This window comes from Cavia porcellus, unplaced genomic scaffold (genome assembly GCF_034190915.1).
Source record: "Cavia porcellus strain 051 isolate PalLab524CR breed Dunkin Hartley unplaced genomic scaffold, mCavPor4.1 scaffold_1, whole genome shotgun sequence".
NCBI lineage: Eukaryota > Metazoa > Chordata > Mammalia > Rodentia > Caviidae > Cavia > Cavia porcellus.
The window spans coordinates 202237481-202249134 of NW_026947484.1; the positions used below are offsets into that span (position 1 = coordinate 202237481).

Genomic DNA, 11654 nt, shown 5'->3' on the forward strand with positions numbered 1-11654 from the left:
GCATGACTGTTTCAATAACCTAGTACTTCACCACTATATAACCTGACTTAATAGTAGTTACCATAGTGTCTTTTTCCTTGAAATATTTGGGTAAAACTTCATATACTCTAGCTTCAAATATTTTCATATCAAGAAGCCCAGAATAAAGCCTTTCTAATTAATGAGTGAAAACTTTATAAGGCTTCAAGGCCACCTAATGGGGAATCATGATTAGCACATATTTTTATATATTTGAATCATTACTTACATTAGGGAAACTATTCGGTATTCACACATGCGAGATTGATTTATTTCACTTATGAGTATGGTCTCAAGCTGCGCCCATTTATTGATAAATATCTCAATGTGATCCTTCTTTATAGCTGAATAATACTCCATTGTATAGAAATACCACAACTTTTTTATCCATTCCTCAGTTGATGGGCACTTGGGTTGTTTCCAAGATCTGGCGATTACAAATTGTGCTGCTATAAACATAGGTGCACATATATCACTGTGGTATGATGCTTTCAGTTCTTCTGGGAATATGCCTAGTAGTAACAGCCACACCTTTAATCCTGCCCTTGAACCATGACTAAATCACACCATTGCACACCCTGGGTCCAGCCACATACAAAGGACCACACCTGTGACCCCATGAAACTTCGGGTTACATCTAGATACCCCACCTCAAACCCTCAATGAATGCAGACCTGATAACATTTTACAAATGTTCCTGAATGCCTGGAAGTTTCTGTGGAATATGCACTATGCTTTTTTTTATAAAGATCACTCTTTAGTATGCAGCAAAATATTAATTATTGTAGAATTTATCATGAAGATTTTGCCCCTCCCATTGCATGTGTAGGATATCACTCATGGGGAAGTACCCCAGTTTTATGTGAGATGTAAATGTACGTATCAATCATATTTCCATGCTTTCTCTCCAGGATGGGCACCTGATGCTCTGTGAGAGCAGAAGATGGGATTTGCAAAACTGTTTACATTTTTTATTAGGATGTACTAATACAAGGATGTACTTTCTGATGTGTACTGAGGTTTGAGTGTATACTAAAAGATCTGCCCCTATCATTTAATTTGTGAAGTTCCTTTCCAGTTTGAATTTTTTGGTGACTAATGATCTCTTATTTTCACCTTAACATATTGTACACATAACATATTGGTAAGGTTTCTCTCCCCTATGGGTTAGCTTATGGGTAGTAAGCCTTAAATGACAAGGGAGGGCTTGCCTCATGATTACACACAGAACTATCTTTCCAGGAGTAATTGTCCAATGATTTGTAAGATTCCAACACTGGATGTTGGATCGGTTTGAACGCAAGCGCAGGCGTCGAGTTCGGCTGTGACGGCAGCGGCGGCGGAGCTGCGGGCCGGCGGAGGCGGGGCGTGAGCTCGGCGCGGATGCCTCGTCCGGTCGCCGGTACCGTGATACACCCAGGCTTCCGGCGGAAAGCTGTGGAAGCGATGGGTTTGCTTTTGGAGATACGAACGGCAGCTTTTGCAGAGGAAATGCTGTTTCATCAGGGAAATGCATAAACATTTTGAAGAAGCATGGCAAAATCAAAAAACAAAATACAGAGTTTGTTCTCAAGAGTCTTCAATATCTTCTCTCCTGGCAAGCTGCAGCCTAAGTAGTAGCAATTCCTCTAACTCTGTTGGCTCTTTTCACTATAAGGATAAACTGTACAGTTCTGCTTCTCAGGCTCTACAGGCCTATATTGATGATTTTGATCTAAGCCAGGTGTATCCTAGTGCAAGCACTGGAAAAATTAGCATTGATAAAGGTGCTGCTAATATTCCACACTTCTCCAGTTATATTTCTAAACCAAGCAATGCTTTTGATCACAAAGAGCACTCACACTTCGTGTCCTATAAAAGAGAGCCTATTAATGACGTAGACTCTGTTAGCCTAACAACTGATGATCTGTTAAGACTTCCAGCAGATGGATCATTTTCTTTCACTTGTGTTGGACCAGGTCACCGAACAAGAAAGAAAAACAAGAAATCCATTAGAAGATCAGATTCATTGGACGTTGAAAAGAATCCAGATTTTCGAGAGACCTTCACCTCCATGGGCACAAATAATTTAGTTACTCCAGTTGAATACACAAATAGAAAACGATGTGGTAGGCTAAAAAACCCAAAACTTACAAATAAGACTAATAAATGTGTTTTTGACTCATCTTTATCTTTTTCTAAAGAATCTTTCAAGGACGGTTCAGAAGATGGTCTTGAAAAGAATTATCCAAGATGGCTCACTAGCCAGAAATCTGATCTTAATGTTTCAGGGATAACTAGTATTCCTGATTTTAAATATCCAGTCTGGCTCCACAATCAAGACTTGTTACCTGATACAAGAAGTAAAAAGGTTTCTAAAGAAAAGCATTGTTCCCCCAGACATAGTTATCTGGCTCAAAGAACTCGACATATGAATAAAGCAGATTGTTTGGAATGCCCTTTGGAACCCTCGAATTTTTCAAATTCCTTATGTGATGATGAAAGACTTGTTAATGACTACAAATATGACTCTGAACATAGTCAGTGTAAATGTCAAAATCCACTTCTTCCAGGACAATCCAAAAATCCATTCAGTGGTGACAAAATTGAATTGCTTATCCTGAAGGCCAAGAGAAATTTAGAACAGTGTCCTGAAGAATTACCAAGATCTGTGAAAAAGGATGATAGTCCATGCTCATTAGATAAACTTGAAGCAGAAAGATCATGGGAAAATATTCCTGTTACTTTCAAATCTCCTGTTCCTGTTAATTCTGATGATAATCCTCAACAGACTTCAAGGGTGAAGTGTACTAAAGAGGTTCTTGAAGACTTTTTGAATGATGAGAGCTCTACCCTTTCAGGAGGCAAACATCATGGTCCTGTTGAAGCCTTAAAACAAATGTTATTTAATCTTCAAGCTCTACAAGAAAGTTTTAATCAGAACAGAACTATAGAACCAAAAGAAGAGATTAAGCAAGTTTTAGAAGATGATTTCTCTAAATTGGAATTGAAGGCAAATATGATTCCTATTACTAGGTCCCTTCAAAAGGCCTTGCATCATTTATCTTGCCTGAGAGATCTGGTTGATGATACCAGTGGACAACAGTGACTGAAAATGTGAAAAATGTGAAGAGGAAAGTAAAACTGTCACCACAATAACAACAGAACAAACACGTATTGTTTTCTATTACTTAAACTGAACAAAGTAAATATAAGCCATATATTATTCTATGATCAGTTCTTTTTTTCTGAAAAACTAAACTTGACAATGACCATCAGTTTTGTGATCTAACCTCATTTTGTGCTGAAAAATGGAATGTATTCTGAAGTCTGTCTTAAAATGTTTAAGGATAAATCATTTCTGTTTTTAATGTTTACTTGATCTTAGCCTTCTGTAGTATCATTTTATCATTTGATTCTAGAATACTAAGTTTCCTAGTTTCTATCTCTAAAAAAAAAAAAAAAAAAAAGATTCCAACACTGACTGAGGAGTTCTGCCTCACTGATAAGCTTAATCTCCAGGATGGAATCTCTAAAGAATTCTAAGTTGGGAATTGTCACATATGACCCTGACATATTTTTTCCAGGATAGATTACATGTTTAGGCTTAAGGACACCCTAAAAGCTTTGCTAAAGTCATTGAACTTGTAAGGATTTAATCCCTGTGAGAGCTCAGCATACATTGTGTCAAATTTGAGTAAGAATCTTCACACTTTCATTACATTTCATAGGTGTCCTTGAGTCTGATTTCTCAAGGGATGTGCTAGGGAAGAGATTAGACTGAACACTTTGTCATATTACATTTTGTGCAGTGTTTCTGAAGTATAAATCTTCTGATGATGTGCTAGAGGTGAGTTTAGACTGAACGCTTTGCCATATCCACTGCATTTGAAAGGTTTCTCTCCTGTGTGAATTATTTGATGTTCTGCACAGTATGAAATACAAGTGAATAGTTTAGTACACTTATTCCATATGTAATGTTTCTATGCATTATGGGCTCTCTGATGATTTTCTAGATATGAATTGTGAATGAGAACCATTCAATACATTTATAAGAATTTTCTCCAGCATGAATTATCTAATCTTGGGGAAGGTGGGAATTGTGATTGAAGACCATGCCTACCTATGCACATGAAAAAAACCATTTTTTTTAATCAACTCATTGGTTGATGGGCATTTGGGTTCTTTTCAAGATTGAGTTGTTACAATCTGTGCTGCTATACATGCAAGTATGCATATATTGCTGTGGTATGATAATTTTAATTCTTTTGGGAAGATACAATGAATGGGAATTGCTGGGTGAAATGAGATCTCTAGTCATGGGTTTCTGAGGAATCTCCACACTGATTTCCACAGTGGTTGCACCAGTCTACACTCCATTCAATTGAGGAGAAGGGTTTCTTTTTCCCCAAGCCACACCAGCATTTGTTGCTAGTTGGTTTCTTGATGATAGCTATTCTTGCTGGAATGAGGTGAAATCACAGTGTTTTAAATTACATCTTTTGGATGATCAATGATGTTGAATATCTTTCATATATTTATTTGCTGTTTGTACTTCTTCATCTGAGATGTGTCTATTCCTTTCAGATGATCATTTTTGGGCTGAGTATTAATCTTGGGCAGTCTGATTTTTTCAATTCCTATATGTTCTAGATGTTAGTTCTTTGAGGAACAGCTAGTAAGATTCCCCCCCTCTCCATCTGTGCATTGTCTTTTCACTCTGTTGATGATTTCTTTCTTCAGAGCTGAACAACAGGACATGATTTGGAGAACTGTCAAATCATGACCAGTCAAGGTTGGACCACTGACTGGACCACCTGTCACTCATAGGCAACTGTCATATCATGGTGAAGACACACATGGAGCACAGCTTCCAAGCCCTGTGTGGGACAGCACAGATTTTATGTCAAAAAAGACATCAAAGATGGCCGCCATTGACTTGGCTGCCACTGAACTCTTGTTCTTGCAGTGACCTGTGGGTGTGCAGAATGTATCTGCTCTTTTCTATTCCTTTTTCTTGTCCTCTCATTTTCTTCAATAAATGTTAAACTGCCACATTCATCAGTTGCTGCTTCCCTGTTCTTTCAATAGGACAAGAGCTTGGAACCTTTGGACACCACACCAATCAACAGCATCCTGGCCTCCGTGGTCACCCTTGGTCTTTTCATCAGCAAGGCCATCCAGGATGTGGAGCAAAAGACAGGAGCACCCCTCCCTGGGGACAAGAAGCACAGACATAGAGGTGTGCAGCAGGAGTTTATTTAGCATAGGAGGTGGCTCTATTAGCAGCATGTCTTTTGCAGCTCCTGGGTAGGCAGTGTTGCACTGTAAGGAGAATCTCACAGGTCTCTCATTGTTGTATGGCCCATACAGCAGCCAGATGGCACCTGGACAGCAATGACAGGAAGAACAGGGGACAGAAAGCAGGTACTTGAGAGGGGACAATGCACAAAGATGGCTAGGTTTCAGTATAGGAGCAGAAAAGCAAACCCAGGCCCAAGACCCCCAGGCCTCCCTTCCCTGGGCTCCCTTCAGCCCCCCATTCAACCATACTTACAGCCTGTTCAGTCACTGATGCATTTCTCTGTGGGGAAAAAGAACGTCAGTCCAGGTGTGTGTGTGTGTGTGTGTGTGTGTGTGTGTGTGTGTGTGTGTGCGCGTACGTGCATGTGTTGTATCTCTGGTTGCCAGGACTCCTGCACTGCCCACGTGTGCCTGAAACCCAGCCCAGTCCAGCTGCAGAGCATCTGGGAGTTACCTGAATTCAGGACGCCCAGGGATTGGCTTCTCTGGGTGTTTGGGCCTCAAAGTTGCTCAAGTATGAAGGGCTCTGGCCTGTTGATCTGCTGAGTCCTGGACAACTCTCAACCAGTGGCCTGGGTGGCCTGGCTGGAGCCCCCTCCCTTGGCCTGACCACTTGTATGTAAGGACATCACTCACATCAGAAATGGATGGGTCCCAGGGAACAGGAGAGAAGGCTCAGGAAGCCAGAACCAAAGAATAGAGTGGAGATGACCAAGGGCATTGAGACAGGGGAGCCTTGGACCCGGGTCTGAGATTGTCATCTGTGCTGGTCTTGGCTAACCTGGCAGGAAAGCATCTGGGAACAGGGACCTTAAGGGTCCACAGACCCCACCAAGTTAGCCCACACCTCTCTCATGACTGGAGCAGAAGACTGAGTGTCTCTTGTCCAGTTTCCTGGTGGGCAGCATCAGGCCTGGATAGACCCTGCCTCTCTATCCTCCTCCCCAGTGTCCATTACCTGTAGGGCTGTGGAAGATGATGTTGTCTTCTGTGAAGCCAAGGAACTTGGCAAAGTGGACAAAGCGCTCCTTCAGTCTGGGACTCAGCTCCTTGGTCCTCCCTGTAGCCAAGATGGCCAGTGAGTGGCCAAGAGAAAGGCACTCCACAGATTTAAGTGTTTTCAGGCAGGGTCTTGCTATGTAGGTCAGTCTGGCCTTAAACTCACATTCATCCTGTCTCAGTTTTCCAGTACTGTGGGAGACAACTCTAGTGTTTCCTCTCGAATGTAAAACAATTATTGTGACTTTGATTATTTTTTAGACCTATTTTTTTATACTGATATATAGAGAACTGGATATAGTATTTTATTTTCTCTTTTATTGGCTCTAAGAATTATAAATAAGGCTATCTGAAGTGCTGTATGTAATCTCTAAAGCCAGCAGACAGTCCTGGTTCCTTGCATAGTGTTCTCCATATAGAATCTGTACAGGATTTGAGCACAGTGGTATGTTAGAGCCATTAGCTCCAAAAATGTCAACTGGGCAGGAGCCTCAAGGTAAAGAGGCTGTAATTCCCCAGGGCACAAGAGTGTACATATCAAAAACTAAAGTGACAGCCTCCCCAAACAATTTTGTGGCTACCTTAATCAGATTATATAAATTGATCCTTTTGTGTATCTCTTTCTCTCACCTGGGTAGCCAGCTAAAGTTACTCACATAATTCCTTCCATCCTCACTGTCACTCATCCCTGAGCCACCCCCTTTTTCACAAGATAATAAATTCTGGGAGATGCTTAAGATCAAGGCCTTTGAGGCTGGAGATTTAGCTCAGTGGCATGTATCTGCCTTGCAAGCACATGTTCTTGAGTTTGACCCCTGGTATTCCCCCCCCCCCCCCCAAAAAAAGATCAAGGCCTTTGTCCTCATGGGGATTGGACTTAGGACCCCTTGGCTGTTCTTAACTTGGATCATGTCTTGGTGTCTTTACTCTTGTCATGGATTACATTGGTGGTAATAGATTAAAATTAACTTGCTTGGGATTCCAATAACGTTGCAATGGAATTACAAATATAACTTCTTGATTGTGAAAAAAACTAAAAAGAGGATTACAATACTTGGGTGACTAAACTCAGTATTTGAGATTGCAATACAGTACTGGAGTGACATGGGCCAGCGCACCTGGCTCAAAACAAAAGTACATTTGAATGAGTAAAGGCATTGGACCTCTCCCCCATAGGATATGGAATGTGAAATAACTTCCTCCCCAACTTGGGCTGAAAGTGGAGCAGTCTTTGGGGTCTTTAGGAACAGGGGAACCATCCCCCAAGTGTAACCAGGGGTGGGGGCAGGACCCACCGTAGAGGCTGAGGTAGAGGTACACCCTGTCTTGGAATTCTTGCGTGAAAGACACCAAAGCAAACTGATCGTAGTTGGTATCTACCACTCTCATTGTGTATCTCTGTACTCCACGGTGACCTGCAGTGTGGACAGCCAGAGGTCATTCCTATCCTGGCTGGGAGACAGGAACTGATCCCTCCCCCAGGACTGGTCAGCAAGGTCTTCTTCCAATAGGACAGTATCTGTGTGGTGGGCCAGGAAGCCTGTGCCCTTGTGGGAGGATTCTACCCCCACAATCCCAACACCAGATCCCATTATTCAGGACTCACCACTGATGGTGTTCTGGACGAAATTGCCAGGAAGGTCAGCTGGAAAAAAGACTCTGGTCCAGTGATCACAGCTCCTGCCCCTATGACAGGAGAGAGAACAGGGGCTGAGCAGATCAGTGACACAAATTTGGTCACACTGAGAGTCACTGTAAAGAACCAGAGCACAGCAGGATACTGAGGTCCCAATCTAGCCCAGCCTGTGACAGCTTGGCCCTCTCTATGGCAGAAGCCCCTCCATGGCCCTAAGTCTTCTACTCTGTGCTTTTGCCTGGGCTTCTGCACTCAACCATCCCTCCCCCACGCACTGTCCCCGCTGCTGCCTCCCTGAGGCAGCCTGTCCCACATCCTTGCTATTATATTGCTGGTCCTCCTTTCTGTCTTACATTCCCATTTCCTCTGAACTTCCAGTCTGCTCCATTCCAGGCTCCGCCCTAACACTTGGGTCACACCTGACCTCTTTCCTGAGTCTACCCCATCCCTGCACCCCAGCCACAAGCCAATCAAACCTGCCTGCTTGTTTCCCTCCATTATGAAATGCTCCAATGCAAACGCACTAAATGACCAGACCCAGACAATGCAGGTGGATGACCTGGGCTCCGCCCCTCCAAGTCCTCAACTGGACTACCTCTGCATTACCTTCTCCTACCTGGCATTACCTTCACAATTGCCTGCTCATCCCGAGAGGAGGTAGTGAATTCACCTGATCATGGTAGTGATGACAACGTAGCTGTGGCCATCTGACAGCAGGAAGGTGACGCGCTGCATGTTTAACCCCTTCTGCTTTCTACTGCGAATTCTGCTGTCTGCCATCGCTATTGTGTACCACCTACCCTGGAACTGTAAGGGACTGGTTACAAAGCCTGGGGATGGTCCTAGAGCCACCCCTCCATGCTATCCCTGCGGAGACTTCTGGGCAGCTCTCCAGACCACAGAAACTAGGCATAGGGTTCTCCTGAGAAACCCAGAGAGACCCTGGGTGTGACATCAGCCCCATGTTGTCTGAAATTGGGTGGCCCTGGGCAGGCAGCTGGTGTGTTTTGGAACCTCACTTTTCTTGTCTGTGTGGAGGGCCTGAAAAAGTTTCCACCTGACATGATTAGGGGCCTGGACTCCCCAGTCCTAGTATTCTCATATGACTAAGCCCCTAGGTCCCCCTGACTCTCCTCCCCTTTGATATCATTGTCCCAGTACCCCAAACCCCCACTGCAGCTGCCCTTCCACAGCCTTTACCTTGTCATCCTGGAACTTTGGTTGCAGGGGAACCAGGTTGATCAGAGGAAAGGTTGGTAGCACAGTCATATTGAAAACCTGCTCCTGAGGCTTCACGGCCCCGAGCAGGGTGAGGTTGAGAAACAAGAGATCCAAAGTCATGGCTTCTGAGCAGCTCTCAGCAGCCAGGCGTTGCAGGAGGACAGCAAAGATTGAGATAGGACTGAAGAGGAAGTAGTTATAGGCCTCCTGACTGCAGCCAACCTTCAGAAACACATGACCAGATATCAGTTCTTTCCCCTCTGGTCACAATTGTGCAAGATAGAGAGAAAGGAAGAGGGCAGACGACATGGGGGACATTCTTAGAGCTCCACAATCTTGAGGGCACGAGGGCTCCTGGTGGGTGTTCACTGAGCCACATCTATGCACCCAATTGGCTCTGTCTGCCAGAAGCTCAGGTCCTGACAAGCTGTCATCTTTGAGCATGTTCCCAGTGTGTGTTGTGTGGCAAAGCCCTTTCCCTGTACCTGCAGAAAACAAGGCATGTGCTGGGTATGGTGGAACATGGTAGCGCATGCCTGCAACCCCAGCAATCAGGAGCCTGAGTCAGGAAGACTGCCAAAGCTGGAGGCCAGCCTGGGCTACACAGTGAGTTCAAGGGCAACCTGAAGTCTTACGAAGACCTTGTCTCAGGAGAAAAAAAAAAAAAAAAAAAAAAAAAAAAAAAAAGAAGGAAAGAATACTCCATCTCCACATGCTCTGTGTATCTCCTGATTCTTGTAAAGGTCAGGCAATGCTGGTGTGGCTGATGTGGACTTTCTGAACAGACAAGTACAAGACACTGCCCTAGCCTGCTGGGCCGAAACCTTGGTCCTCATGGGATCCCAAGCCCAAGCCCTGGAGCTGGATGGCATGCTTTGAGTCCCTCTCCCTCCTCATCTCCAACTTGTTTTCAGAGTAGGCAGTGATTCAGAGCTAGGCACAGGAGACACTGATGTGGCAGCTTGACCAAGTTTGGTGATGAGGCTGCAATGACAGCTCACGGCAGAGCTCTGTAAAGAGGTTCAGGGGCACAGGTGGACTGATGGGTAAGGTGGGCTGCACTCTGATGTGCACATTAGGTGCTTTAGGTCATGGGTTCCAGGGTTTGGCCTTGTCCTTGAGAAGTCATTTAGATCAGCCCTTTGTCTCTAACCACACCCTTGGGCCGCAGGTCCAGAGGCTCAAGCCTGGGGTCTCAGGCTTGTCCCTGAAATGGCTCATCCCACACTTGTCCCAGAGGGAAAGGCTGTTTGCTCATTTGGGGCCTGGCCAGAATCCTGGGGAGGCAATGTTAACCTTAGGCCCTATGCAGTATTCCCCTGAGATGGCTCACATATGAGGGTGATGACTGTCCTGGACACCTGACCTGAGGCTGGACTGGGGATTTTCTGGCTTTATATGGGACTACAAGGGTCCTCATTGACTCTACTCACCCACTGCTAAGGCTGCAGCCTGGCTTGGGGGTGGTGCCCACTGAAAGCAGGGGCTTTACACAGGGTACAGAGCTGGTGGAAAGACTGCAGTCTCAGCCCTCCAGACACATACCAGATAGCCCTCTACTGCACCCCACCACCTGGGATGGATGATGAAAAGGCAGGAAGTGAAGCTGAGCAAAGCTGTGGCCACCAGAGCCAGCCACCTTCCCAGTACCTCCTCTCTCCTCCCAGACCTAGAGACTCCACCTCTGCTGCACTCTGTGAGCTGGAAAAATATCCTCAGCCAGACAAGGTGCTGAACAGTGGTAATCCCTGTACTCTGGAAGGCTGCAGCAGGAGTCCAGCCAGCCAAGCAGGGTAAAGTGGACAGGGAGGTGGAATGTATCCAGGCCTGATACTGCCCACCAGAAAATCAGGCAGGAGACACTCAGTCTTTGTTTCCTGTCACTACAGCGGTTGAGCCTACTGCCATGGGGTCTGTGAGTTCCCATGGGCCTGTCTTTAAGTGCTCTCCCTTCCGTTTTACCCGAGACCAGTCCAAATGACCATGTCAGTCCTAGTTTTAAGTTTCTCTAGTCTCACTTCCCTGGGCCACCTCCTCGTTGCGCCTTGCTATCTTGGGCCATCTCCTCCATCTGCTGGGGCATGCCCTTTCCTGATATAGCTGATGTCTCTACACTAAACTGACCTGGCCCTAGCAGGGGACGCCAACCAGGTCACAAGAGGCCAGCAGTGAGGGGTTTCCAGGTCTCAAAAGGAGGCCTTATTGCCTGAGTAATTTCGAGCACTAGACCCATGGGGGAGCCAAACCTGAGGCCCTGATTCAGGCAACTCCAGATGCTGGAGCTGGATCAGGCTGGGTTTGAGCAGACATGGGCAGTGCAGGGTGCTGGCAGCCAGAAATATCACACACACATGCACCCAGACAGACAGACAGACAGATAGACACACATGCACGCACACACACACACACACACACACACACACTCACATACCCTGCCAGCTCTCATGTTCTTCCTCCCCCACAGAGAAATATATCAGTAACTGAACAGGCAATGAGT

The 11654-nt window shown here is 45.3% G+C and overlaps 2 protein-coding genes across 2 annotated transcripts; one reads left to right on the forward strand and one right to left on the reverse strand.

Moving 5' to 3' along the window:
- Nucleotides 1–1267: 1267 nt before the first annotated feature.
- On the forward strand, nucleotides 1268–5058 carry LOC100723927 (lung adenoma susceptibility protein 2 homolog). The gene has a single exon (XM_023565447.2). The coding sequence runs from the start codon at nucleotides 1529–1531 to the stop codon at nucleotides 3104–3106; it is 1578 nt and encodes a 525-aa protein (XP_023421215.1). The 5' UTR covers nucleotides 1268–1528; the 3' UTR covers nucleotides 3107–5058.
- A 189-nt stretch (nucleotides 5059–5247) lies between these two features.
- On the reverse strand, nucleotides 5248–9311 carry LOC134474296 (neutrophil gelatinase-associated lipocalin-like). The gene is made up of 7 exons (XM_063241814.1): nucleotides 9137–9311; nucleotides 8607–8743; nucleotides 7907–7986; nucleotides 7596–7715; nucleotides 6260–6361; nucleotides 5555–5581; nucleotides 5248–5384 (listed from the first exon to the last, which is right to left on the reverse strand). The coding sequence occupies exons 1-6, from the start codon at nucleotides 9275–9277 to the stop codon at nucleotides 5562–5564; spliced, it is 600 nt and encodes a 199-aa protein (XP_063097884.1). The 5' UTR covers nucleotides 9278–9311; the 3' UTR covers nucleotides 5248–5384; nucleotides 5555–5561.
- Between the last annotated feature and the right edge of the window lie 2343 nt (nucleotides 9312–11654).